Source organism: Indicator indicator, chromosome 41, assembly GCF_027791375.1.
Source record: "Indicator indicator isolate 239-I01 chromosome 41, UM_Iind_1.1, whole genome shotgun sequence".
NCBI classification, from domain to species: domain Eukaryota; kingdom Metazoa; phylum Chordata; class Aves; order Piciformes; family Indicatoridae; genus Indicator; species Indicator indicator.
Genome location: NC_072050.1, coordinates 394,912 through 422,345, shown reverse-complemented (window position 1 = coordinate 422,345; position 27,434 = coordinate 394,912). Strand labels below are relative to the sequence as shown.

General features: G+C 62.4%; 3 protein-coding genes across 4 annotated transcripts; 2 read left to right on the top strand and 1 right to left on the bottom strand.

Annotated features, from left to right (window-relative positions):
- Positions 1 to 672: 672 nt before the first annotated feature.
- Positions 673 to 7,993, top strand: MYO1A (myosin IA). Of its 2 annotated transcripts, XM_054397145.1 has the most exons (28): positions 673 to 795; positions 938 to 1,053; positions 1,194 to 1,288; positions 1,368 to 1,472; positions 1,583 to 1,629; positions 1,815 to 1,878; positions 1,947 to 2,045; positions 2,138 to 2,241; positions 2,573 to 2,720; positions 2,802 to 2,920; positions 3,006 to 3,092; positions 3,199 to 3,264; positions 3,393 to 3,497; positions 3,787 to 3,849; positions 3,971 to 4,171; positions 4,364 to 4,590; positions 4,667 to 4,867; positions 4,963 to 5,056; positions 5,273 to 5,422; positions 5,519 to 5,587; positions 6,165 to 6,251; positions 6,459 to 6,533; positions 6,626 to 6,760; positions 6,871 to 6,977; positions 7,061 to 7,193; positions 7,268 to 7,420; positions 7,494 to 7,621; positions 7,870 to 7,993. In XM_054397145.1, exons 1-28 carry the CDS (start codon positions 673 to 675, stop codon positions 7,991 to 7,993), a joined length of 3,225 nt encoding a protein of 1,074 aa, XP_054253120.1. The 2 variants fall into 2 exon arrangements, with proteins under 2 accessions (XP_054253120.1, XP_054253121.1); XM_054397146.1 differs by lacking the exon at positions 6,165 to 6,251.
- A 6,474-nt stretch (positions 7,994 to 14,467) lies between these two features.
- On the top strand, positions 14,468 to 16,603 carry ZBTB39 (zinc finger and BTB domain containing 39). The gene has a single exon (XM_054397154.1). It carries the CDS (start codon positions 14,468 to 14,470, stop codon positions 16,601 to 16,603), a length of 2,136 nt encoding a protein of 711 aa, XP_054253129.1.
- Positions 16,604 to 22,586: 5,983 nt separating this feature from the next.
- Positions 22,587 to 23,684, bottom strand: GPR182 (G protein-coupled receptor 182). The gene has a single exon (XM_054397158.1). It carries the CDS (start codon positions 23,682 to 23,684, stop codon positions 22,587 to 22,589), a length of 1,098 nt encoding a protein of 365 aa, XP_054253133.1.
- Positions 23,685 to 27,434: the final 3,750 nt, after the last annotated feature.

Here is a 27,434-nt window from a genome sequence, read left to right as displayed (position 1 = left end):
GAAGGTCACCCCGGGTAAAAAGATGAGGGATGGGTGGAGCGCAGGGGTGGGAAAGGAGCACAATCTGTCGCGGGAGCCCCTGGGTGCTGCTGGCTGCAGGGCTGGTGGGGGGGGGTGTGGGCTGTTCCTCCCTGCCCCACCTTCCCCTGCCAGGAAGGAGGGAGGAAGCGGAGGCTGAATCCGTCCTTGCCCCAAGAGCAGGATCCAGGTGTCCACATTTCCTGGCCAGGACCTCGCTTCCCCCACGGCAAAGGGCAGAAACCAAACGTCCTACCCCCATCCCCACCATGGGGTTCTGGCCACCAGGGTGCCCCAAGAAGGGCCCCTTTGTGTCATGGCAGATGCGTGGTTGCCTTCTCCCCTGTCCTGGAGGCTGCCAGCCCCCGTGGGGTGCCTGTGCGAGCTGGGCACCACAGGGGTAGGCAGCAGTCAAGGGCTGCATCCTGTCCTGCCCCACACCGGACCCTTAGCGAGTCCATGCCCCCTGGGTACTGGGGCACCCTGTGCTCCCTGGGACCCATCTAAGCCCCTAAGGGTGGGGGGCATCCAGGGGAACGGAGGCCGCCGAGGACTAGGGGGCGGGGGGATATTTGGGGAAGGGGCTGCACATCCGTGGCTGAAGTCCCATCCTCTGCTCCAGCTGCCCCGGAGCTGCCCTGGAGCTGCCCGGCCATGGAAGCCACCGACTCGAGGCTGGACGTGGCGGCAGTTGGGGACTTGGTGCTGCTGGACCCTCTGACCGAGGAGTCGCTGCTGCAGACGCTGCAGGAACGCTTCCGCCGCGGGGACATCTATGTGGGCACCGAGCAGGGCTTTGGAGGGGCGAGCAGAAGGGGCAGGGGCGTGGGGTAGGGAGCAGGGTACAGGCTCTGGCGTGGGGAGCACCAGGAGCTGGGCTAGGTGTCCCCCGTGCCCACCGCATCCTGCTTGCCCGCAGACCTACATCGGGAACGTGGTGATCTCGGTGAACCCCTACCGCTCGCTGCCCATCTACGGCCCCGAGGCGGTGCAGGAGTACCACAACTGCAACTTCTTCGCTGTGAAGCCTCACATGTGAGCAGGGCCGGCCCGAGGGATGCTGCCGGAGGCTTCGGGCTCTGGAGGAGTCTCCTCGTAGCCATAATTGGGGCTCTTGGTGTTCTCTGAAGCCCCTGGGGTGCTTCAACCCCCTTCTGACCCTGCCCTGCCCCCAGCTATGCCATCGCTGACGATGCCTACCGCTCGCTGCGGGACCGGGACAGGGACCAGTGCATCCTCATCACTGGCGAGAGTGGGGCTGGCAAGACAGGTAGAGCTGCTGCTGGGGGCTCCCAGGGGCTGAGGGGTAGGTGGGCACGGCCCCAGCACCCACAGCCCTTCACTCACAGAGGCCAGCAAGCTGGTGATGTCCTACGTGGCAGCTGTGTGCAGCAAAGGAGAGGAGGTGGACAAGGTGAAGGAGCAGCTCCTGCAGTCCAACCCCGTGCTGGAGGGTAAGAGCCTACACCTGGCACACCAGGCACATCCCTCACACCCTGCATCTGTCTCTGGGGCTTGGCACAGCCACCCTGGACAATGCCCTGACCCTGTCCACCTCCCACAGCCTTTGGAAATGCCAAAACTGTCCGGAATGACAACTCCTCCAGATTTGTGAGTGCCCAGGGAACCAGGGGTGGGACTGGACCCGATGGGGTCACACAGACCCTGATGGGGGTCACACACTCCCATGGGGTCACACACACCCTGATGGGGCTGCAAGCATGGCAGGGGATGAGGATATGGCCATGGGCAGCAGAGCTGCTGCCCCCTGTCCTGACCCCAGCCCCATCCCTCAGGGCAAGTACATGGATGTGGAGTTCGACTTCAAAGGGGAGCCCCTGGGAGGGGTCATCAACAACTGTGAGTAGCCCTCACCCACCCCGAGGGTCCCCCCTCCCAGACCTCCATGACACTGCCCCTGCCTGCAGACCTGCTGGAGAAGTCTCGCATCGTGCAGCACGTGAGGGGCGAGAGGAACTTCCACATCTTCTACCAGCTCCTGGCTGGGGGCTCGGCGCAGCTGCTCCGTAGGTCCAGATCCCCCAGTATGGATAGTCAGGGTGGGGCTGGGGTCCTGGGATGGCCACAGCTGAGCCACCTCCTGTCCTCCCTATCCCAGAGCAGCTGAAACTCCGCCAGGACTGCAGGCACTATGCCTACCTAAACCAGGAGGCCTCCGATGTGCCAGGCATGGACGACGCAGCCAACTTCCATGCCATGCAGGTAACCACCAGTGGGGCTGGGGAGCCTTGAGACTCCCCCAGAACACCCTGTGGCCAACCCCACCATAGAATCCCAGGTTGGAAGGGACCCCAAGGATCATCTGGTCCAACCTTACTCAGCAAAAGCAGAGTCAGGACAAGGTGGCACAGCTGATCTTGAGAGGCTCTGATGCTGGGGAAAGCTCTTTCAGGGCCAAAGCCACCTGAAAGGAACAAGGTCAGCTCAGAGCCCTTCAGCCTGAGCCCTTTCTTGCCACTGGACAACCTTAGCAGTACACTTCTAGCCAGGGACAGAAGGGTGACAGCCCTGGGTTGCCTGTGTCTGTCCCCAGGATGCCATGAGGGTCATTGGCTTCTCACCTGACGAGGTGACAGCACTGCTGGAGGTGGCAGCCGTGGTGCTCAAATTGGGCAACGTGCAGCTGAGCAGCAGCTACCAGGCCAATGGAATGGAGGCCTGCAGCATTGCAGAGCCACAGGGTAGGGATGGGGACAGGGACAGGGTGAGTGGGCACCCCCTTGGCCCCCCAGCTCAGCCTGGGCACTGCTCCCTCCCTGCAGAGCTGCAGGAGATCTGCAGCCTGATCGGGCTGGACCCCAGCGTGCTGGAGCAGGCACTGTGCTCCCGCACCGTGAGGGCACGGAACGAGACAGTGCTCACCACCCTCAGTGTCCCCCAGGTGAGTGGGAGCCCCCAAACTGCCATGGGGGTGATGCCCAGCAGCCCCCCAGGAGCTGCCATGAGCCCCTTGTCCCCCTCTCCAGGGCTATTACGGCCGGGACGCGCTGGCCAAGAACATCTACAGTCGCCTCTTCGACTGGCTGGTGAACCGCATCAATGCCAGCATCCAGGTGAGCACAGCCCCCTGCCCTGAGCCCCCTGCCCTGTTGCCCCCTGCCCTGTGCCCCCTGCCCCACATGGGCCAGGACAGGCCTCTGCACCCTGCTGCCTCCCCAGGTGAAGCCAGGCAAGCAGAGGAAGGTAATGGGTGTCCTGGACATCTACGGGTTTGAGATCTTCCAGGTGAGTGCAGGGCCCACCTGGCCCCATCCTGATGCTGTGGAGGGTCCAAAGCGGGGACAGGGGGGTGGGCCAGGGGCTTGGGCCAGGGGCTTGGGTGTGACCTGCCACTCAGGACACTTTTCTGGCAGGACAATGGCTTTGAGCAGTTCATCATCAACTACTGCAATGAGAAGCTGCAGCAGATCTTCATCCTGATGACCCTGAAGGAGGAGCAGGAGGAATATGTCCGGGAGGTACCCTCAGCCCACCCTGGTCAGGCTGGATACAGCCCCCCTGCATGGTGCCAGGCAGCCTTGGCCACCTGGGCATGGGGAAGTGCTGGAGACACCTCCGTGACTTGTTCCTCCCTCGCTCCACTCCCTGCTGGGATCAGATTCAATGGCAGGAAGGCAGGGAGGGAGCTGGGATCCCCTCCCCGTGGCCGGATGTCTGGTTCCTGCCACACATCAGCCGTGGGGGTGTCCATGGGGCAGGGTCTGGGTGATCTGCATGTCCAGGGCTCTGACCCCCATCTGCTCCCAGGGTATCCCGTGGACCCCAGTGGAATTTTTTGACAACAGCATCATCTGTGACCTGATCGAGAACGTGAGTTGCTCCCTGGGGCTGGGGTCCCAGCTCCCTCCCATCGCACCCAGCATGAGCAGAGCCTGAAGCAACCCCAGCGTGGTGGGGCTGGCTTGGGGTGACGCTGCCCCTCCTGGAGCAGAGCAAGGGCGGGATCCTGGCCATGCTGGACGAGGAGTGCCTGCGCCCCGGCGTGGTCAACGAGGACACTTTCCTCAGCAAGCTGAACCAGCTCTTCGCCAGCCACAAGCACTACGAGAGCAGGGAGACGCAGAACGCCCGGCGGGTCATGGATGCCAGCCTGCTGCCACACTGCTTCCGCATCCACCACTACGCTGGCAAGGTCTGCCAGCGCCCACGGGCGCCCACTGCCACCCACAGCCCCACTGTGCCCTGGGTCCTCTTCCCAGCTTTGCTTGGAAGCTGTGGGGCTGGACTGGGAATGGGGATGGAGACACTGCATGTGGGCACCCCACTGAGCTCTGCCCCTGCTCCTGTGCACCCCACTGAGCTCTGCCCCCCCTTCCATGCCCAGGTGACCTACAACGTGAGGGGGTTCATCGAGAAGAACAACGACCTGCTCTTCCGTGACCTCTCGCAGGCCATGTGGGCTGCCCAGCACACCCTGCTGCGCTCCCTCTTCCCCGAGGGGGACCCCCGGAAGGTCTCCCTCAAGCTGCCCCCCACAGCTGGCTTCCAGTTCAAGGCCTCGGTGGCCATGCTCATGAAGAACCTCTACTCCAAAAACCCCAACTATATCAGGTACAGCCCGGGGGGGAGCCCTGACCTCATCCTTGGCAGCAGCAGGACACCCCCTGCCCACAGCTGTCCTGCCCAGGTGCATCAAACCCAACGAGAGCAAGGCGCCGATGCTCTTCACGCCGGAGCTGGTGCTGGCGCAGGTGCGGTACCTGGGCCTGATGGAGAACGTCCGGGTGCGGCGTGCAGGCTACGCCTTCCGCCAGCTCTACAGCTCCTTCCTGGACCGCTACAAGATGCTCAGCCCCCGGACCTGGCCTCGCTGGACCGGGAGTGACAGGTACGGGGCGGGGCCAGCCCGCGGCTGCGTCCGGCGGAGCCTCGACCCCGGGGGCTGTGGGGCTCTGACCGACTTTGTCTCCCACTGCGGCGCAGGGAGGGGACCGAGGTGCTGCTGGCGGAGCTGGGGTACGCCCCTGAGGAGCTGGCGTTTGGTCACACCAAGATCTTCATCCGCTCGCCACGCACGGTGAGTTGAGGATGGGGGAGCAGGAGGACTCTCTCTCTGGGGCTGTTTGGCTGCTGTGGGGGGAAGCAGGAGCCAGCCCAGAGCAAGTAATTGCCCCAGAGGTCCCTGAGCCTAGCTGGCAGCCCTGATCCTGGGCTCCCAGCTCGCGGAGGTGGCTCCTGGCTGGGGGTCGCTCTCTCTACTCCGTGTCTCGGCACTCCCCCTGCTTGTCCGCAGCTCTTCGACCTGGAGAAGCAGCGCCAGGACCGCGTGGTGCAGCTGGCGACCCTCATCCAGAAGATGTTCCGCGGGTGGCGGTGCCGCACCCAGTACCAGCTGATGCGCAAGAGCCAGATCCTCATCTCCGCCTGGTTCCGGGGCCACAGGGTAAGGAAGGAGAGGTCCTGGCTTTGTCTGCCCCATCCCTCATCCCCCAGGCAGGGCTCAAGCCCCCCCTGCTCACCTCGCATCTCCCCACCGTAGCAAAAGAACAAGTACCAGCAGACCAAGCGCTCGGCGCTGATCCTGCAGGCGTATGTGCGGGGCTGGAAGGTGAGGGCTGGGCACCCTGGGCTCAGTGGCCAAGCCCAGCAGGGGCTCCAACTGTGGGAAGTGGGGTGGGAGGGACTAGTGGCTCCATGTAGCCCATGGTGGGACCAGATTATCTCCTCTCCCCATCTCCAGGGTGACCTCAGAGCTGCATTTCAATATCTGAAGGGGACATACAGGAGGGTTGGGGAGGGACTGTTCAGAAGGGTCTGGGATGAGAGGATGAGAGGCACTGGTTTGGAACTGGAGCAGGGCAGATTTGGGTTGGACATCAGGAGGAAGTTCTGCATTGTGAGGGTGGTGGAACAATGGAACAGACTGCCCATAGAGGTGGTGGAGGCCTCATTCCTGGAGACATTCAAGCTCAGGCTTGTGGGGCTCTGAGCAACCTGCTCTAGTTGGGGACGTCCCTGGTTACTGCAGGGGGGGTTGGACTAGATGGCCCCTGAAGGTCCCTTCCAACCCCAACCATTCTATGATTCTGTGGTTTTCTGTCCTTCCCTCTTGCCTCTCCTGCTCTCCTCCTCTCTCTCCCTATCTGTGTTGCTGTCTCCCCACCTGGGGCTCGCACCCCTCGCAGTCCCGCCGGCTCCTCCGGGAGCTGAAGGCACAGCGTCGCCGCCAGGCAGCCGCTAGCACCATCGCCGCTTACTGGAGAGGGTATCAGGTAACGGTTCCGCTGCCTCTGTCCTGCTGTTCGTGCCACTGTGTCCAGGGCTGTCTGTCTGTCTGCCCACCCTGGCTCCTGCCCACCCTGTCGGGCTGCAGCAGTTCTCCTCTCACTGGGGCTGAATGGGGATAAGGGGTCCCACGGGGGCTGGCAGAGAGAGGGTGGTGAGGTGCCATGTCCCCACTGCTGCTGTGCCCCCGGCAGACCCGCAGGCAGTACAGGAGGTTCTTCCGCTCCGGGGCCAGCGCCTGCCTGGCCAACTTCATCTACCAGCGGCTGGTGAGTGGGGCTGGGGACAGAGGGGACATGGCACCTTCCCAGCCCCTCAGCCAGGGGACCCTCTTGACATCCCCCCACGTTGTTGTCCCCAGGTGCAGAAGTTCCTGGTGGAGCTGCAGAAAAACCTCCCACCCCTGTCAGTACTGGACCAGACCTGGCCCCCTGCACCATACAAGTTCTTGGCTGAGGCCAACCAGGAGCTGAGGAACATCTTCTACCGCTGGAAGGTGAGAACAGGAAGGGGTGGACGATGGGGGGGGCTTGGCCTGGGACCTTGTGTCCAGGGGACCGGCACCAGGGGTCTGTGGCGGTACCGAATGGCCCTGGCCCTCGGCAGTGCAAGCAGTACCGGGAGCAGCTCTCGCCGGAGCGCCGTGCCCTGCTGCAAGCCAAGCTCTGCGCCAGCGAGCTCTTCAAGGACAAGAAGTCCCTCTACACCAAAAGGTGCCAGGGTCAGGGGGCTGGTGGGGCTAGAGGGGGGCAGGGGACATGCAGGGACAGTGCCAGCTGATGGCCTCCATCCCCAGCCTGCAGCAGCCCTTCCAGGGTGAGTACCTGGGGCTGACACAGAACCCCAAGTACCAGAAGCTTCACGCCGTGGCCAAGGACAAGCTGGTGATGGCTGACACCGTGAGGAAGGTGAACAGAGCCAGCGGCAAGGTGAGCCCCGGCCCAGCCTCCTTTGCAGCAGGTGAGGTGTGGGGGGGCCCTGCTGACTACCCCCCACCCTGCAGACTGTGCCACGCCTGCTGCTGCTCACCACCGAGCACCTGGTCCTGGCTGACCCCAAGGCTGCCCAGCCCAAGACTGTGCTCAGCCTGAGCGACATCCGCAGCGTCTCTGTCACTCGCTTCTCTGATGGCTTCTTGGTGCTGCACCTCAAGGAGGTACCTGGAGAGGGGGTTCCCGGGGGTTGGGGGGGTCCTCAACAGGGCTGACCCATCCCTCTTCTCCCCACAGACCTCCACAGGCGGGGGCAAGGGGGACTTCTTGCTCGTTAGTGACCACCTCATTGAGCTCATCACACGCCTGCACCAGACCCTCCTGGATGCCACCTCTCAGGGCCTGTCCCTGCACATCACTGACCAGTAAGGGCAAGACAAGGGGTGGGGGTACCAGGGGTGGGGTCTGCAGGGTGGGGCAAGGGGGTGGAGCCCATGAGGATGGAGGAGGAATGAGTGTGGCTTGTGGGATGGAGCTTGCAAGGATGGGGTTCAGAGGGTGGAGGGGTCCTGACTGGCTGCAGCAGGCAGCCCCTGAGAGGTGAGTGTAAGGAAGGCAGGAGGTGGGAGGTGGCTGGGTGTGACCCTGGCCCACTCCCACTGCCTCCCCCCAGGTTCTCCACCCGCTTCCAGAAGGGTGACATGGCTGTCACTGTGGTGGAGTCGGCCAAGGCAGGTACCGATGCCCCTGTCTGCAAGAAGCGAGGCAGCCACAAGATGGAGATCCTGGTCCACTGAGGGGACCCCCACCTGTTGGTGGGACCCACCCCCTCCCCAAGAATCCCCCCCACCCCTGCACCACTCGGGAATTGCTACAGAGCCATTAAATGACGCCCTGGTGTTGCTCCTCGGAAGGTGTCGTGCTGGGTGACCCCCATCAGCAATGGCCAGAGGGACCCAGAGTGCTGGAGCCCCAGAACATGGCACAGGGTGGGTGGGCAGAGCTCAGTTGCGGGGATAGAGCCCCCCAGGATGGACACACTGCAGGGATGGAGCCCCGCTCCCCACCTCGGCCCCCACCTTCCCTGCCGCCTGATTGCGGCGGCGCTCGGCTGGCGGTGATTGGAAAGGGCCCAAATTGCGGCCGCTCTGCCCATTAAGTGCCTCACCGCTGCAGAGGCAATTTCTGGGCGGCCGCGGGGGGCTGGCACGTGAGGTCCTTGGCACCCGCCTGCCAGCGCTGCTCGTCCCCATTGCAGAGTGCCCCCGCTGTGCCCCCCTCACCCAGCTGCGCCCACAGCCCTCCCCAGGCTGGCACCGCACGGCGCTGCAGCCGCGTTTGGGGATGGGGATGCGGCTCGGAGCGGAGCAGGGGGACAGAGAGGAGCCAGCACATAGCCCCAGTGCCACTGCTGCCACCCGGGGTGCCCGGGGACTTGCGCCGGGCCCGCAGCCCCCAGGAGCCCCTAGGAGCCCCCGAAGCTTGCTGATTCCCCTCCCCCTCCCCGTCCCTCTCGCACTCATCAAGCGCCGGCAGAGGTTATTTTTCCTGTCCCCCCCCCCCCCACGTCACCTGCGTCACCTCCAGGAGCTGACAACTCCACATCAGCACCAGCTCCCAGGTGGGCCCTGGAGCTCCGCTGCGGTTTGTCGTGCAGAGGGAGGATGTGTGTGGGTGCCGTGTGTGGGCACGCGTGGGGGGGCACCTGGGCAGCCTGCGCACGTGGGGGGGGGCACGTGTGTGCGCGCTCGGGTGACACTCGACGGGGCGGACGTGTCCCGGTCCCCAGGGCTCTCCCCGCTTCCCGCCGCGGGCTGTGTCAGCTCCTGGCTCGGGGACCTTCTCTCCCGGGCGCGGCGGGGGCCGAGTGCTGTAAACAAGCCCGGGGCACGGAGGCTCTTCGCGGCTGCGGCGCGCTTGGCACCACACAAGGAGGTGTTATTAATTAATTAGGCCGATTCTGGCCGGGCTCCGGTTTAATTAACATCCTCAGCGCTGCAGATGCTGCCCTGCCCCAGGCTACGCTGCCACGTGAGCCGCCGCTGCCCGGCCGCCTTCCCCGGGGGGGCACCAGGTCGGGCTGGAGCTGGCAGCTCTCACTTGTTGGCTTGAGTCTTCCCAGGGCTTCATCCCACTTCTGCCTCCCCATCTGCCACATTCTCCTCATCTGCTTACACCTTTCCTTCCCTCCCAGCTTCCACCTTTTCCTCCCCCGTCATCTTCCACCTTTTCCTCCCCATCATCTTCCACCTTTTCCTCCCCCGTCATCTTCCACCTTTTCCTCCCCATCATCTTCCACCTTTTCCTCCCCCAGCTTCCACCTTTTCCTTCCCCATCATCTTCCACTTTTTCCTCCCCCATCATCTTCCACCTTTTCCTCCTCCATCTTCCACCTTTTCCTCCTCCATCTTCCACCTTTTCCTCCTCCATCTTCCACCTTTTCTTCCCTCCCAGATTCCAGCTCTGCACACCCCTGGCCAAGGTGAGGCTATGGAGGCACTTGAGGTGGCCAAGGATGGGGGGATCAGGCTGCAGGATCAATCCTGTCTCACAGGAACAAAGTTGAGGTGGTGCTGGTGGCCCTGTCTGGGTCACAGAGGGGGTGTGGGGCCAGACCCAGAGCCTGCCAGACCCAGGGGCTGGTGGTTCTCCATGGGTAGCACTGGGGTGGGGCTGGGGGGCATGGGCAGTGTGTGTGGTGGGGAGGGGGGGTGTGGGCACACGTGTGCTGGCATGTGCAGATGAGCTGGGTGCCCACTGTGGTGTGAGACCTCCCAAAGCCCGGTGCCAGAGCCAGTGCCAGCAGCGATGTCAGCGTGGCAGCCAGGACTGCTCCCACCATGTGTACCCTCCCATGTGCCACCCGACGGCTGTGTTGTGCACGGCCTCCCCCCCCCCCCCCCCCCAGCCCCGGGGTATGGTGAGGAGCTGGCATGCCTGTGTGGGCGATGGCATCGTGGTGTGACTTTGCGGGTGCCTGGTGGTGACACGGTGCCTGTGTGGGCGTGAAGCTGTAGGGTGGGGGTACCACAAACCCCACACACACCCCCTGGCCCCCATTGGCAGCTCTCCTCTTGCCCACCCACACTGTGCCATGGGCAGAGCTCCTTATTTAACGCCGCCTAGCAGCCAGCACCTTGGTGCTTCACCTCCTGGCTGAGCCTGCACTGAAGAGCCATCGGCACAGCCTGTGGCTGCTGCCAGCCTCAGCCACTGCCAACCTCAACCACTGCCAACCTCACCACTGCTGCCCACCTCGCCTGGCCACTTCTCCAGCTCTGCAGCCACCAGCAGTGAGGGGCACTTTGCCCACAGCTCCACACTGGGCACCACCGGAGGGCTCAGCAGGTCTGTGCCCCCCAGCACTCAGTCCTGGGGGATTCCCGCGGCTCCAGGTGGGGCTCCTGTGCCCTATCCTTGTCCAGCTTGGGCTGGGGAAGGCAGGAGGGAGGAGAGGGGAGGTTGGTGAAGGTGCTAGGGAGGGCACAGGCCATGGAGAGATGGAGTGAAGGTGCTGCCGATTTTGGAGTGGGTTTGGGGAGCCCTGGAAGCAAGAGTGTGTGTGCCAGGGGATGTGTGTGCACCAGGGGATGTGTGTGTGCCAGGGGACGCATACATGCCAGGACCTGTGTCAGGTCACCTGTGTGTGTGTGTGTGCCAGGGGACACCTGTGTGCCAAGGGGCATGCCAGGGAACGTGCATGTGCCAAGGTGTGTGCCAGGGAACACAGGTGGACATGCAGGACTGAGCCCAAGCCCCTTTGTGCCCGGTGTGACCACACAAAGGTGGCACCACAGGCACGAAGGGTGGCACAGGACCCCTGGGCTGTCCCCCTGCACTCTGTGATGCACCCCCTGTAACGTCCCCCCGTGCCTCACGTCCCTGTCAGGCAGCCCTCGGTGCAGCCCCCACCCCAGGCTGCTGATTTGGAAGGGTGGTTCCTGTCTGCCCCCAACCTGGGGGAGTAGCGCAGCTCCTCCAGCCACAGCCACGGGCGGGGGTTCCGCCGCCCCCCCCCTTTTGCCCTCCCCCCCCCCGCCGTGTCCCTTCTTTCCCTCCCCAGCTCTTGGCCCGGTTCTGGGCTCGCCCCGGGCCACCGGCTCGGGGTGTCCCCGGGACCCTGCCGCTCCGCCGTTGACCGCTGCCCCCAGGCCGCCCCCTCCCCGGAGGATGAGGAGCCGCCCGGTGCTGGCTGCGCTGCTCGTTCTGGCGCTGCCGTTCGTCCTCGCACGCCGCCCTCCCGCCGCCGCCGCCGCCGCCCCGCCGGGCGCTGCTTCGCTCCCGGCTCAGGTAACGGCCGTCGGGGAGGTGGAAAAGGCAGGCGGACCCCGCCCCCCCTCACTCCACTCACCGCGTTGCTGCCCGCAGAGGATGCCCGTCCCGGAGCCGATGCTTTGGAGAGCCCCCGGTAGCCCTGGGGCCGCCTACGCCGCCGTGCTGCAGCTGTTGCGGGAGGAGGACGCCGGTAAGGGCGGAGAAACCGGGATGGACCAGGGTGGGGTCGAGAGCACAGGGATGGGGATGTGCGGAGAGTCGGTCCGTCCGGTCCCGGTCTCCGCCGCTCACCAGCTTCGGTGTCTTCTAGGTCCCCCCGCGGCTCCGCAGAAGCGTAAGTCCCGCCCGGTGCCGGCGCCGGTCCCGCAGCCGGGCCCCGCGGCGCTGACCGCGGGTCTCTCCGCAGGGGACATGCACGATTTCTTTGTGGGGCTCATGGGAAAGCGGGCGACGGAACCCGGGAGACCGTCAGGGCGTGGAAGCGGCGAACCGTCCCCTCGGTGGTCCCCGGGGCCCCCCTCGCCCGGTGGAAGAGCAGCGTGAGCCGCGGGCAAAGACCACGGGGGACCTGTGCCCCTCCCGGGCCGAAGTACCGGCACCGGCGGCTGCACTGTGGCTGGGACACCGGCTGCGGGCGCCTCCACGGAGCCGTCGTGGGAGCCGCCGGGGCTGGAGCCGCGCTCGCTGCTGTCCCGCTCCACTCACGCGTGTCTGTGCCCGCCCGTGTACATCCCCCCGTATAGGTACCCCCGATACACCCACCCGTGCCTGTGCGGGACACGCGTCTGCATCGTCTCTGTGTCTTCTTGGCTGCGGTGCGCCGGGACCCGCCGTGCCTGGGACACGTGTGTGTGGGGCGGGGCCAAGAGGACGAGCCCCCGGGGAAGGGCATGAACCCACGGGGATGGGAACACGGGAGAAAGCGGGACCGGGCCAGGAGCCCGTGTGCTCGTGGGCTACAGCGTCCAGGTCCTGCTCTCCCGTCAGTGAAGAGGTGCCGGTTCCCGTGCCCGTGTCCCACGCCCGTGCCGGTGCCCGTGGCCGGTGCCTGTGCCCGTGTCCCATGTCCATGCCTGTGTCCCGTACCGATGCCCGTGCCGGTGCCCGATCTGGTGCCCGTACCGGTGTCCGTGTCCCATGCCCATGTCTGTGCCAGTGTCCCGTACCGGTGCCCGTTCCGGTGCCCATGCTCCCCCCGCGCACGCCACGCTCCTCCGGGGCGCCTGGGGGCGCTGTGGCAGCCGCCGTGCACGGCGGGCGGAAGGCGGCTCCGGCGGGGCCGGGGCGGGCGGGGGCGGGTCTGTGCCTTTGTGTGAGCGCAGCCGGGATGGTGCGGGGCCACGGGCGGGTAAGGAGTCACTACCGAGCCCCCTCCCGCCGGGCCCCGCTCCGAGCCCCGGGAGAGCCCGCACCGCCCTCTCCCCCCGCCGCGATCCCCCCCCCCCCCCGCACCTCCCGCTACTCCCCCCCCGGGGCCTCCTGCCGCTCCCTCTGGGGGCCTCCCGCCGCTCTTACGGAGCCGCACGGGGCCTCCCGCGGCTCCCCCCGGGAGCTTCTCCCCGCCTCCCCCGGCTCCCCTCACCGCTTCCCCGTTGCTCCCTCCCGTGGGTCCCCCCCGCCGCTGTCCCGCGTGGCTCCTTCGGCGCCGCCCCCCCACCTGCCGGGGGGGGGGCCTTGTGTGTGTGTGTGTCCCACCCGCCCGCTGCTCCCATTTCTCCCGGGGGAGCTCCGTGATTCCCGGTCTCCCCGTAGGGACCTACCGGAGCCTCTCCCGCCTGCAGGCAGCCGGGCCTGCCCGCCCTCCCCCTCCCCCCGGGGCCTGTCCCGGTTTCCCCCCTTCCCTCTCTGTCTTTTTTCCCGTCCTGTCCCATTCCCCTGGGATCCCCACACTGTAGGAATTTCACACATCCAGCTTTTCTGCTCCAGAGCCTTCCCCACCATCCTCATCCTCCCCGGCTGTGCCTGGTGTTTCCCCGCCGCCTCCTCGGGCAGGGACCGGCCCTGCCGCCATCCCTCGGCACCTCCCGGCCGGTCTTCGGCTCCTTTCTACCTTTCCCGGGAGCTGGCATCCTGGTTCCCTGCAGTCTCTGCCAAACTCTGGCTCTTTCTGCTGGTTTCTGGGATTGTCCCTCTGTGCCATGGGGAGAAGGGGCAGGAGGACCAGGGACAGAGCTCCCGGGATGAGTTTAAGTCCCTGAGCGTCCTGAGCAGTGGGACAAGCTGGCAGGAGGAGCTGGGGTGGGAATTGCTGGCAAGGGAGGCCAGTGGCAGGCAGGGAATACTGGGCAGGTGCTGGTGTAATGGAGGAAATCCTGGGAGTGCTGGAGAAGCTGGGGGTGAGTCCGAAAGGAGAGCCCAGCAGGGAACCTCAAGTTCCCAGGGTCAGGGTAAGGTCCTGGTCTGCCTGCCTTCAGACCTTGGTCTTGGAGGGCACTGAAGTCCCTTGGCATTCCTGACCCACTGAGGGCTCAGCAGCTGTCCTGCGGGGCTGCCGTGGTTGGGGCTGGAGGTGAAGCCAACCAGGGTGCAGAGCCTGAAGCTCAGGGAGGGTTTGTCTGTGCAGCAGGCACCAGTTGCAGCTCGGGGTCAGAGCTGAGAAGCTGCGAGGCTGCAGGGTCTCCATCCAGGCAGGAGTGGGCTCCTCAGGCTGTCCCTGCAGTGGGTGGCTTCAGGCGTTGGCTCTTGGCACCTTTCCCTCCCTGCATCTTTCCCTTTGCTTCCCAAAGACTCATTCAGAAATTTCAGGATGGTTTCGAGTCCTCCTCCACCTTCAGCAGCTGTGCTGCTGCTTCCCTGTGGCCCATGGGGAAGTGGAAGATCTGAGGTGTGAGTGGAGCTGCCTCTGGTTCTTCAGGCATTAACCCTTTTGTGCCTTTCCTCTGCCCAGAGCCCCTTGCCCTGCCAGTTCCTGGATGCCAGGCACCTCCTGCCCACGCGGCTGGTGACTGCGTGAAGAAGCAGCTGACCACGAGAAGGGCTCTGAAGCAGCTGCTAAGATGGGCATGAGGATCAAGCTGCACAGCACCAACCACCCCAACAACCTGCTGAAGGAGCTCAACAAGTGCCGGCTGTCAGAGACCATGTGTGACGTCACCATCCTGGTGGGCAGCCGCTCCTTCGCCGCACACAAAGCCGTCCTGGCCTGCGCTGCAGGCTACTTCCAGAACCTCTTCCTCAACACGGGGCTGGACGCCGCCCGCACCTACGTGGTGGATTTCATCACGCCAGCCAACTTCGAGAAGATCCTCAGCTTCGTCTACACCTCGGAGCTCTTCACCGACCTGATCAACGTGGGAGTCATCTACGAAGTGGCAGAGCGGCTGGGCATGGAGGACCTGCTGCGTGCCTGCCACTCCACCTTCCCCGACCTGGAGAGCTCAGCCATCACCAGACAGCCAGCCCTGTCCGTGAGTGAGGGCCGCCCGGGGCCCCTGAGCAGCAGCTCCTCGGAGCAGAGCCATCCCTTAGGTGAGGCCCGGGGCTCAGGGGAGCACTTCGGCCCTGAGCGGAGCTGCGGAACGCACGGGGAGGCGGCAGGAGGCTACAAGGAGGAGGACAGGAGCACGGCAAGCGCCAGCCAGGCCCTGCCCCTTGTGCACCCACAGCAGCCTCCCAAGGCAGAGCAGGAGTCGGAGCAAGGACAGTTTGCTCCTGCCAGCAGCATGGCCACCCAGCCTGGCCTGGGCGACGTGAACGTGGTGCTTCAAACCACTCCTGGCTCCTGCCAGCAGTACAAGGTCCAGAGCAACGGTGACTACGGCAGGGGAGGCTTCTTCCCTGCTGACCCTTCCCTGGATATGTCCACGGGGAGCAACTCCTGTCCCAGCAACAGTGACCACTCCAAAGAGCAGGGCTTTGGGCAGATGGATGAGCTCCAGCTGGAGGACCTGGCCGAGGATGAGCTGCATTTTGAGGATGCCAGCGAGGAGCTGGGGCCCTCAGAGGAAGTCATCGAGCTGAGCGATGACAGTGAGGAGGAGCTGCCCTTCGAGGGCGACGGCCGCGACAGCAAGGCCATGCCCTGCCAGGTGTGCAAGAAGGTGCTGGAGCCCAACATCCAGCTGATCCGCCAGCACGCCAGGGACCACGTGGACCTGCTGACCGGCAACTGCAAGGTCTGCGAGACTCACTTCCAGGACCGGAACTCCAGGGTCACTCATGTCCTGTCCCACATTGGCATCTTCCTCTTCTCCTGTGACATGTGCGAGACAAAGTTCTTCACGCAGTGGCAGCTGACCCTGCACCGGCGGGAGGGGGTCTTTGACAACAACATCATCGTCCACCCCAGCGACCCCCTGCCCGGGAAGGTGCCCACGTTCGGGGCGGGAGCCGGCTTGGAGCTGGCCTGCGCCGCCTGTGGGAAGCCCTTGGCCAAAGATTTCCACACTGTCCGCAGCCACATCCTGGAGCACGTGAGCCTGAAGAGCCAGACCTGCGGTGTCTGTGACCAGCGGCACCTCAGCCTCTGCAGCCTCCTGTGGCACACCCTGTCCCACCTGGGCATCTCTGTCTTCTCCTGCTCCGTCTGTGCCAACAGCTTTGTGGACCGGCACCTGCTGGAGAAGCACCTAGCCCTGCACCAGAGCGCCGAGGAGGCTCTGTTCCGCTGCCACTTCTGCAGCCAGAGCTTCAAGCTGGAGGCTGCTTACCGCTACCACGTCAGCCAGCACAAGTGTGGGGGCAGCCTGGAGCTGCGCCCCGGCCTCGGGGAGCGCCTCCAGCAGCAGGGCCTGCAGAAGAGGAAGCTGCCGGAGGAGTTCCTGAGTGAGGAGCTGGCGCTGCAGAGCCAGCCTGGCAACAGCAAGTACAGCTGCAAGGTGTGCGGCAAGCGCTTCGCCCACACCAGCGAGTTCAACTACCACCGGCGCATCCACACCGGGGAGAAGCCTTACCAGTGCAAGGTGTGCCACAAGTTCTTCCGTGGCCGCTCCACCATCAAGTGCCACCTGCGGACGCACTCGGGGGCGCTGATGTATCGCTGCACCGTCTGCGGCCACTACAGCTCCACCCTTAACCTGATGAGCAAACACATCGGGGTGCACAAGGGCAGCCTGCCCCCTGACTTCACCATCGAGCAGACTTTCATGTACATCATCCACTCCAAAGAGGCTGAGAAGAGCCCTGACAGCTGATGGGGGGCAGGGCAGGGCAGGGCCGAGCGGAGAAGCGAAGGCAGCTGGGGAGGAAGGAAAGAGGAAGGGAAAAACAAAACAAAAAACAGAAAAACAAAAAGTGTTGTTTGTTTCTGGAGTGGTCAGGCACTGGTCGGGGGTGGAATCCTCCTTTTCTCTCATTTTGGTTCGGTTGGGGTTGTGTTGTTTGGGTTTGTTTCTTTTTTTTGGCCTTCTTGGGGCTCTTTCTGCTTTGTACAGCTGAGCAGCGTGGAGGCTGCGTCCCTGTTTGCGAGAAGTCTGTGGTGGTTCCTTACCTCTGGCCCTGGTAGGGGCTGAGGTTTTCTGTGGTTTTAGTATTTCTCTCTAGGTTTTAAATCTAGATTTGGTTGGGTTTTGGTTGGGTTTTTTTGTTTGCTTGTTTTTTTTAACCCTTTTAGCCAATTTGGCTGAGGCTCACCCTCAGTTGGAGCTTGTCCACAAACTGATGCTGCTAAGATTTTTCATACCTGACCTCAGTAGAGAGGGACTGAGCCAGAGCAGGATGGTGCTGGACTCGAAGAGAAGGAAAGAGAAAAAGGAAAAGCCTTGTCCTGGGCACTGCTGGGGTTCTGCTGCTATCTCCAGGAGAGGAGCAAGGTCCATGGCATGGCACAGAAGCAGCCTGGAGATGGTTGCTGCATTGCAGGGGAGGTGGTGAGCGGTGTGAAGATGAGAAGGGGTCCTTGGCGGTGAGTACCAAGGTGCTTGCTGCTCACATGAGCAGCTCTAGGCAGTGCCATGGGGTCACCAGAAGCCCAGCCTGAGCTGTGTGGTTCCTCTGCCAGGCTGTGACCTGCTGCTCACTGTATCCCAAGAGCCATCCCTGAAAGAGGAGGTGGAGCAGTGGCACCACAGCTGCGAAGAGCTGGAGCGGAGGGAGCTCGGAGGAGTCCCTGTCTGGAGAGGGCAGGGCAGCAGGTCTGTGCCATGGGCTCAGCTGCTCCTGGGCAGGGATCCCCTGGTGGCACAGTTGAGCCTCACCTCAGCCATCAAGCGCTTGCTGACATCTCCTCAGCTCTCCTCTGCTGGCAGGGTGCCACAGGTGCCAGCAATGCGGCCAAGCCCTTGCCTTAACTCCCAGGAAGGTTCCTTCAAGGACTCTTCTCTCTGCTGAAGGAATCGCCCCCTCCCCATGGCTGCTGCTGCGGATCCCCACATCCTGGACGTGCCTGGTGGCAGAGGTGTTGCAGGGTGGCATTGGCACAATGCTGAGTTGGTTCATCTGTGGCCGGCCGGTGCGTGGTGGCTGCGGCAGAACCACTCCAGCAGTGATGGCGACTGGGGCAAAGCTTGGCTGGGGAGCCCTCCTCGGCATGCTGGCCAGGCCAGCTCTGGCAGGGTTTGCAGCAGGAAGGGTGGGGAGCAGCTTTGTTCCCATGCTCCTGCTGTGGGGCAGAGGTGGAGAGGAGCAGAGGTTTCCGATGGCTGCCCTTAGGTAACTCAGTTCTACCTCACAAACAGGAAGCCCTGGGGGCTCTGCAGCCGGCCCCGGCCGTGCTCAGATGGCTGCTGTGCTTCTGTTGGACCTTGTATGCTGTTAACAAAACAAAACGAAGCTAAACAAAGCTGAACGAAACGAAAGGAAACTACCACACAACCCCTCCAGAGTCCCCCCAACCTCCCCTCCTCTCGCTGGGACACCCCCGTGGCAGAGGGAGCAGTGTGGGCTGCTTTGGGAATTCTGGGGGTCTCTCCCCACCCATCCCCTGCCCTGCTGTGGCCTTGGGCAAGTCACTTCACCTCTTTTGCCTCAGTTTCCTCATCTGTAAAATGAGGGTGGTGACACTTGTGGTCCCGACCTACCTCCTGGAGCCTGCTGAAGGTTGCTGGCTTGGATTTGCCAGGCGTGGGGGGAATGCAGAGAGCTGGGAGAGTGTTGGTGTTTGGTGTTCCTCGGAGGGGACAGCCTCATCCTCTCCTGTTCTGCACCAGCTCCAGGACCTGGCCAGGGCAGTTTGCTCCCATTCCAGCCTTCCCCATTTCCCTTCAGCCCTGTCTCCATCACAGTCCTGAGAAACAAGCTCTGTAGTGAGGTAGGAAGGTGGGGACCACTCTGTGCCCTATATCTGAGGGGCTGGGGGGGGGGGGGTGGCAGTGTGTGCTGAGGGACAGCAGGGGGTCCCAGAGCAGGTCCCCTCCATCAGCTGGATGAGCAGGAGGAGCTCACAGCCTGGAGCCAAACCAGAGAGAAGGAGCAGAGGCACTGAAGGCTGCCAGGCTGTGCCATGTGCCACTGGAGCTCTGTTCCTCAAGCCCTGGTCAGCTGCCAGGTTGTGGTCCAGGATCTCCAGCTGGAGCCATTTTTAGCTGAGGTCTTGTTGAATTTCAAACCAGTTTGTTCTGAGCACACCCAGACGGCCGGGGAGCTGCTGGGGGTCCTCTGCAGGCTCCTCTGAGGAGCCTTTTGGAGCTCTGGCATTTCTGTCCTTGTCTTGGTGGTGCCAGGATGGGGCTGGTGGGCAGGAACAGATCTCCCTGCTCCAGAGATGAAGGATGGGAGGTGGAGGCGGCAAGGCTTGGGAGAGCCAAGTCCCTAAAGCCCCCAGATCCTCCTAACATGTCCCAGAAGCTGTGGTGATGGGCTGGGGCACTGCCATGGGGCAGTATCTGCAGCTCATATCTAGCAAAGCTGTGAAGCAAAAACCTTTTGTGCACATTAACCAAAAAGAGAAAATTTTACACTGAAACCTGAGAGGTGGAGCACGGCTCCCCCAGAGCCTGACAGGGCACTTCCAGCCTCCCCCTGGAAACCCTTGGAGCTGGAGGGGCTGGGTGCAGAGTGATGGCCTTGGCATTGCCCCCAGGAGCCAAAGCTCTGATCCAGGTGTGGCCATTGCCAGGCTCCCACCTTTCATCCTCCTCCCAGAGTCTGGGGACACAGTGAGCTGGGGGTTGGGCTCTTCTCCCCAGTGTCAGGTGATAGGAGAGGAAATGGCCTGAAACTGTGCCAGAGGAGGTTCAGGTTGGCCATGAGGAACAATTTCTGTCCTGCAAGAGTGGTCAGGGGCTGGCACAGGCTGCCCAGGAGGTGGTGGAGTCCCCATCCCTGGAGGTGCTCAAGAAATGTGTGGCCATGGCACTTGGGGCCATGGTGGTGCTGGGTTGCTGCTGGACTGGATGCTCTTGGAGGCCTTTTCCAACCCAACCAACTCTATGATTCTACCTCGCCTGGGGCAGCTGGGACCTTCCAGTCCTGGTTGCAAAACGCTTTGGGCTCTTGGGAGGGAGGGTTACAAGAGGGGAAATGCTGCCCAGGAGCTGTGCTGGGGGGTGGAGTGGGCACAGATCCTGACAGGAAATCCTTCTCCCCACCTCAAGGCTGGTCTCAGCCCCATCTCCAAGCCACCATCCTGAGGTTTTGGTTCTCCCCCTTGAGCTGAAAGGATCCAGGCCTTGTGCTGGAATGATGTGAGGAGAAGGAGGAGGAGGAGCTGAATTGTGTCTAACCTGTCTGTTAAGTTAATCGTAGGTACTGACCTCCTATTTAAGTGTTTACTATCTATTTGCTGTAAAGTTTTGTATATTTTGTAAACTTGACCCCCCCAGGCCCCCTCCCCCCGACAGTAGATGTCTGCAATGGTTGTACATCAGGTTCTTTTCTACTCCATTGTTCAGCACAAAGTGTGGTTTTTATTTAGAATAATAAAATGGAAAATGGTGACCTCTTGGACCTCCCTCCTTCAGCCACCACCTTTCATGGGAGCTGTTCTGGGCTCTTCAGGAGGCTCTGGGGATGCTTGGCAGCTCCTCCTGGTACCCTGCTCCTGTGCAGGAGCTGTGGCACAGATTCAGGAGGCTGGAGCCTTTTCCTCATTGCCTCCTCCTGGAGCATCTGGGTCAGCAGGAGGATGTGTTCCAGCACCTTTATCAATGGTCTGGATGAGGAGCCTGAGGGCACCCTCAGAGGGTTTGCAGGTGACACCCAGCTGGGTGGGAGCTGATCTGCTTGAGGGAGGAGGCTCTGCCATGGGGAGCTGCCCTGAGCAGGGTGCTGCTGGGGGGCTTCTCCCCTGCTGTGGGTCAGATTTGTCTCCTCCCATCACTGGCAGTAGGAAGCAGCATCTCGGAGCCCTTAGACATTGCTGATTCCCAGATTCCCAGACTGCATCGGCCGGGAAGGGATCCTCAAAGCTCATCTGCAACCTGCTGCGGTCAGCAGGGACACCCCCAGCAGGAGCAGGCTGCTCAGGGCACACCGAGTCAGCTTCCCCCTGGCAGCAGCAGAGCCGTTCCCGGTCGGTCGCTGATAACCAGGCGCCTGCTCGCCCAACCCCGGGGTTCACATCCTGCTCCCGCCCGCCCCGCGCTGCACATCCTGTCCCCAGATCTGCTTACGTTTGGCTTTTCCAGACCCTGCTCCTTCAGCAGCTCAAGGCCTTGGGGAGATTTATGAGTCCTTCCAGGACTTGTCACTCCTTCACCTTCCCCTGCCGAGGGCTTGACACCCCTCCCCCGCGTGACTGCACTGACCCGGGGCAGCGCTGAACCCTCTCCGGATGCTCCTGGGTCTCGCCCAGCCCCTCTGGCAGCTCCGAGGCTTTCTGCACACACTGCCCCGGGACCTGCCTCAGGGTCACTTCGGTGGAAGAGCTGCTGGAGTCAGCCAGTCGCAAAACACTCCCAGTGCCCTCAGAAACCTGCCTGCAGATGCTCTAAAGGAGACTGGGATTCATGGGAGGGGTCTTCTCCTGCAAAATTGCTCCAGGGGAGAGTTAGGTTGGACATGAGGAACAATTTCTGTCCTGCAGCAGTGGTCAGGGATTGGCACAGGCTGCCCAGGAAGGTAGTGGAGTCCCCATCCCTGAAGGTGTTCAAGAAAAGTGTGGCCATGGCAGCTGGGTCCATGGTGGGGTTGGGTTGAAGGTTGGACTGGATGATTTTGGAGGGTTTTCCAACCAAAACAATTCACAGATTGCACTGGGCTGGGAGGGACCCCCCAAGGTCATCTCATCCAAGCCCCTGCAAGCAGCAGGGACACTTCCAGCTAGAGCAGGCTGCCCTGGGCCACAGCAAGACTGATCTTGAATATCTGCAGGGATGGAGCCACAGCCACATCCCTGGGCAGCCTGTACCAGTATTCCATGATTCCAGAGTATTCACTGTTCTGGAATTCTGTGATGCTATGATAAAACACAAACTGAGAGCCACACCTCTGCTGCTCTGGTTGCATTTGGAAGCAGCTATGCCCAGTCAGACCCAGTCTAACCATCACTAACTCACACAACTGCTGGTCTCCAGATATTCCTCCCTTCCTTGAAGCCCTGCATGGTGCTCAGCCCCCCAGGGTCATGTTGCCTTCATTTTGGTTCAATCAGGCTTCCATCCATGGGCTGGGCACCGGAGGAGAGGTTTGAGGTTCAGAGGAGGTGTTCAAGGCCAGGCTGGATGAGGCCTTGAGCAACCTGGGCTGGTGGGAGGTGTCCTTGCCCATGGCAGGGGGTTGGAACTGAATGGTCTTTAAGGTCCCTTCCAACCCAAACCATTCCATGAATCTGTGAAACCTCCCTGCTGCCCAGGCTGGCATCCTGGTAGAGGGGGCACAACAGGCCTGGTGTGACAGTGACAGCTGGGGGCTGCAGAAGCAGTTGGAAAGGGAAAGGATTGCGTGGCCCAGCCCCATGGCTGGAGGGTCAGGGGCTGGATTTGGGGTCAGGCTCTTTATTGCTCTTTATCTTTGGCAAACAGGAATTCCCTCTTTACCTTCTACCTTCTGTGGCTAATGAGAGCTGAGGGAACAGCTCACCAGAAGAAAGATGTCTCTAGCTCCATCCCGTTTCACATCAGCCACCCTGCTCTGCCCTCAGAGCACGGAAGGTGGCCATCCCAGGAGGGTTTTTGAGAGCAAAGTGTCTGCTTACCACCAGGAAAAACAACCTGGGGGAGCACTGGGAGCACAGGAAGCAGCCCCCTCCCCATGCCCCCTTGCCAGGGATGAGCAGAACCATCCATGCCCCCCACACCCTTAGTTGGGAGAATTGCTGTTGTCCTTCGTGATGACTATGGAGTGCTGCGTGCTGGAGGAGGAGCTGCCTGCAGCCTTCTGGTTGCCCTGGTCCTTGGGGATGTACCTGACGACGGCGGAGAGGAGCCTGCTGCGGAAGCTCTTGCTGAGGAAGTTGTAGAGGATGGGGTTGAGGACGCAGTGCAGCAGCGTGCAGCAGTCGATGATGTCGTAGAAGAAGTAGAGGAAGTGTGCAAAGGCACAGTGCAGGATGATGTGGCTGCCATCGAGGGTGAGCAGCGTCAGCAGGATGTGGAAGGGCAGCCAGCTGAGCAGGAAGACAGCGATGTAGGCGTAGATGAGCAGGCAGTGCCCCCTGCTCCCCGGCTTGCAGCGCCGCAGGAACCTGGCGGTCAGCACGTTGAAGGTGGCGATGATGGGGAAGGGGATCAGGAACCCGATGGTGGTGGTGGCCAAGCTGACCGCCAGCGCCCACTCGTCGTAGGTCTCAAAGGGGGCCATGAAGATGCAGATGGGCTCCCCGGTGTTGACCAGCTGCATGTGAGCCACCTCCAGGAAGGGGATGGTTGCAGCCAGCAACCAGCTGCAGGCACAGGCAATGCGGCGCGCTCGGTGCTGGTGCCGGTGCCAGAAGAGGGAGGAGCTGGTGAGGGTCAGGTAGCGATCCACGCTCAGACAGGTGAGGAAGAAGATGCTGGCATACATGTTGGCAAAGTAGAAGTAGTGTGTGAAGCGGCAGAGGAAGCTGCCCCACAGCCAGGTGTAGTCCAGCACCACCTCCAGCATCCAGATAGGCAGCGAGAGCAGCACCCCCAGGTCGGCCACAGCCATGTTGATGATGTAGAGGTTGACCAAGCTCTTGCTGCCCCGCGTCTGCCAGTTGACCCAGAGGACCAGGAGGTTCTCCACCAGGCCCACCACGAAGATGATCAGGTAGAGGATGAAGAGCACCACCCGCTTGACGTTCTCATCCAGGCTGAACTCGCAGAAGCTGTAGGTGTAGTTCAGGAGGTGGAAGAGCTCTGACCAGTTGTGGTAATCTCCATACTCGTTCAGGAGGGTGTGGGTCTCGGGGGCGACTGTGGTTATCTCAGCCATCCTGGAGGCTGCAAGGAAAGGGAAAGCTCTGAGCTGAGGCTCAGTGGCTACAAGGAAAGGGAAAGCTCTGTGAGCTCCAAGAAAGAGCTCCCTGGGATCCTGTCCTTGTGGGAGGCTCCAGAGGGACCCTTGGGTGGGAGCTTTGGTCCAGTTTTTACTGCTATGGTGGCTTCCTACACTGACCCTCGGAAGGTGCTGTGCTCCAGATGACAACCTCCTGGCCCTCATGAGGTGCAAGCCACAAACGCCCACATGTGCTCCCAGGTGGTGCCTGTCCCCTGTCCCACAGCATTGCCAGCTGGGGTGGGGACCAGGGACAGGTAGCACTAGGAGAAAGGACAGATGAGAGGAACTGCCAGCCCCAAGCCTCCGTGACATTGGTCACTGCAGAAATGGAGCTGATGACCTGAGGGCAGAGCTGATGACTCTGGAGCAGAGCTACCTTTGGGAGGGAGCTCCCCACACCAAGGCTCCTGCTGTCCCCTGACACCTCCAGAGCTCACCTGCTGCCTTGGAGCCTGTAGAAATCCTGACCCCAGCTCTGCCCTTCTGTGTCCATGGCACAGGCAGGCTCCAGAGACATTGAAGGTGGGGGTGACATCTGCTGGACTCCATGCCAGTGGGAAAGGCCCCAACCCCCAGCCCCAGCTGTGAGCAGCTTTATTAACCCAGGTGGCCACTCTCACTCTGCCCAGCCCACAGCTGCCTCACTGGGAGCCTTTGGGACTTCCAAGTAGGTGACAAAATTATAAAGTTAAAGGAAATGTGGTTGACCTTCACATCCTTCAACTGCCCCAGGCAGTGGAGCTGGGATCCCAGCACAGCTGCATCCGCATGGCCAGGACGCCATGGACCCCATCCATCCTGGTGCCACTGGAAGAGCTCTCAGGACCCTCTGCCCCCCTGGAGGAGTGTGCTGTGCCATGCTGTGCCATGCTGTGCCATGTCATGCTGAGCCATGGGGGCATTTCCATGGCACACGGAGCCTGGCATCACCTGCAAGAGCATCAGCCCCATGGCTGCTACTCACCCACCCACCCCTTCCAGAGACCATGAAGAAGAGGAGAGTGAAGTGACCCCAGGACTGGAACCCCATACCTGAGGCTTCTCAGCCTCTTGCCCTTGCCAAGCTGCTTGTTCTGCAAGAGGCGATGAGAGAGGGGACAGAGGGACATGGGCAGGGAGGGACAGGCAGTGGCTCACCGGTGGCAGGGCCAAAGGCTGGCAGAGGGCTGCTGGGCAGCGTGGGGATGAATCCTCTCTGTTCGGTGGCTCCCGCGCCTCTGGGACAGCACAGCTGCAGAGGCAGCACGGAGCTCGGGGTGGGCTTGTTGGCTGCCTCCCAGCAGGAAATGACCATCGTGGGCTGATATCCTGAGACAGCCCAGCCCCGGGGACATCTGACTCGGGTTCCAGCCCTGGGACTCGGCTCCCGTTTGGTTTTGGTGCAGGGATGGAGAGGCCCTGGGCAGGTGTCGGTGTCGAGGCTGTGGGTGGCTGAGGATGCAGTGGAGCTCCTCGGGGCTCCCTCAAACAAGTTCCCTCTACTGTGACTCCCAAAGGGCCCATTGATTTCAGGGGTTGGATCCTGCCCGCGTCCTGCTGTGGCAGTGGACAGGAGGGGAAACTCCATCCCCTGGGATGGCCCCAGGTGAGCCAGGTCCTCCCCCAGCCCTGGGGTCGGGGTGAGTTAAGGTAAAGCTGCCACCAGCTGTCCCCGGTGCGATGCTGGGGCGAGCGCAGTGTTTCTCTGGGCGGGGAAAAGGACTGAGCCATGGCACCTGGGGGCATGGTTCAGTGGGCACGGTGGTGTTGGGTTGTGGTTAGACTGGAGGATCTTAGAGGGGGATACAAACAATTCTGTGTTTCTACAGCAGCCGAACATCTCTGCCAGGTCACTTGGAGCTGCCGCGGCGCGGGGGGCTGGCAGATGGCTGTCACCACACCACCACCTCTGGCCGGGTCGCAATCAATCACCCTGCTGTGACCGCCTGGCAGCTGCGCAGGGGAAGGGAGGGGGCTCAAGCCGTGCCCCGGCACTGGGGAGGGGGCTGATAGGCAAAAAATTTTGCATGAAGCTGCAAGTCCTGCAAAACAATGGCAGGAAATCTCCTTTCTCGAGCGCAGACAAGACTCTGGGCTCAACAATCGGCTCGGAAGGAAGGCAGAGCCACGGGGAAGCGCCAGGGCACTGATAAGTTTGGGCTTACAACAACAAGCCCAGCGCCGGTGACCCCTTGTGCAGGTACCCAGCCCAGCCGCACCGAGGGCCCGGGCTGCAAACAGGAACTCGGTGGCTTTGGGACAAGTTTTGGCTTGGTCACGGGCAGGGGGCTGCGGGGGGTTGCAAGCAGAGGGTCCTGCACCTAGGGAGGAATCAGTCTCCTATACCAGGACAGGCTGGGGGCCGCCTGCTGGACAGCAGCTCTGGGGAGAGAGGTGGAGAGGTGTTCTGGTAGGCAACAAGCTGAGCAGCAGCCAGCAAGGAGGTCTTGTGGCCAAGAAGGCCAACGGCATCCTGGGGTGCTTCAAGAAGAGTGTGGCCAGCAGGGGAAGAGAGGTTCTCCTCCCCCTCTACTCTGCCCTGGCAAGGCCTCATCTGGATTACTGGGACCAGTTCTGGGCTCCCCAGTTCAAGAGGATCAGGGAACTGCTGGAGGGGGTGCAGCAAAGGACTATGAAGATGATGAGGGGGCTAGAACCTCTGACTGATGAAGAAAGGCTGGGTGCCAGGGGGCTCCAGTGCCCCTGAGGTGCTGGTTCTCCCCTTTGTGTGCAGCTAGGTGGGAGAAGGCCATCTCCTCTCTGGAGAGCAGCTGCTTTGATCCAAGTGGATCCATCAGATCCTGGTGGATCAGGGTGTGCAGGCAGGTGAGGAGGCTGATAATGGTCTGGCTGGGTCCTCCTCCACCTGCCAGGTGCCAGGTTCTGGGATGCTACTGTAGGAATGTGGGCTCAGGGGTCCCCCAGGCAGAGGCAGCCAAGGCTGTGGTGCCACCTCCCAGCAGCTTGGCACTCTGGGGACATGTGGGCCTGAAACGTGATGTGTGGGGGCTGCAGGGGACGTCTTGCTGGTTTGCTAAGCTGAGCAGAGCCTTTAGAAAAGCCTCCTTGCCTCAGTGAGCTGTAACTCAGCTTGCACAATGCCCTGCCTGCTGCCCCCTCAGCTATCATGGCCCCAGGGGTGTCCTGGTCTCATGTGGGCTCAGCCTCGAGCAGCAGTGGTGGTTGTTGGGTTTGTTGTTGTAAGCTAGGTGCTGCTGAGGCTGCAGACAAACAACAGAGAGCTTCTGCTGTGCCCACAAGACCACCACTCTGTGCCAGAGGACACTGTGGGCAATGAGCCGAGTTGGCTGCAAGGGCTGAATCCATGGCTGCCCATGGAGGAACTGGGCAACCAGTACCGAAGGGCTTCTGAGCAGCAGGGGGTCCACAGAGCTGTTTCCAGGCTGCTCTTGGGTTTACCCCAGCAAGGGAAGAAGGTGTGGAGCACCCTGCCTGAGCTGGACAAACACAGGGATGAACAAACACAGAGATGCAGCAGAGTGGGAGCTCAGAGCAGCTCCCAGTCACCCCAGCAGGGCAGGTCACCCAGCACTGTGGCCAGGAAGGTCTCAGCCACCTCCAAGGCTGGGGTTCAGTGTGGGCACCTCCCAGCTTGGCACCAGCTTTATTGAACACTACCAGGGACCTGAGGTGAGAGGTGGCCCATGGGTGCTGTGCCCACCTCCCTGTCTCAGCAACCACCCC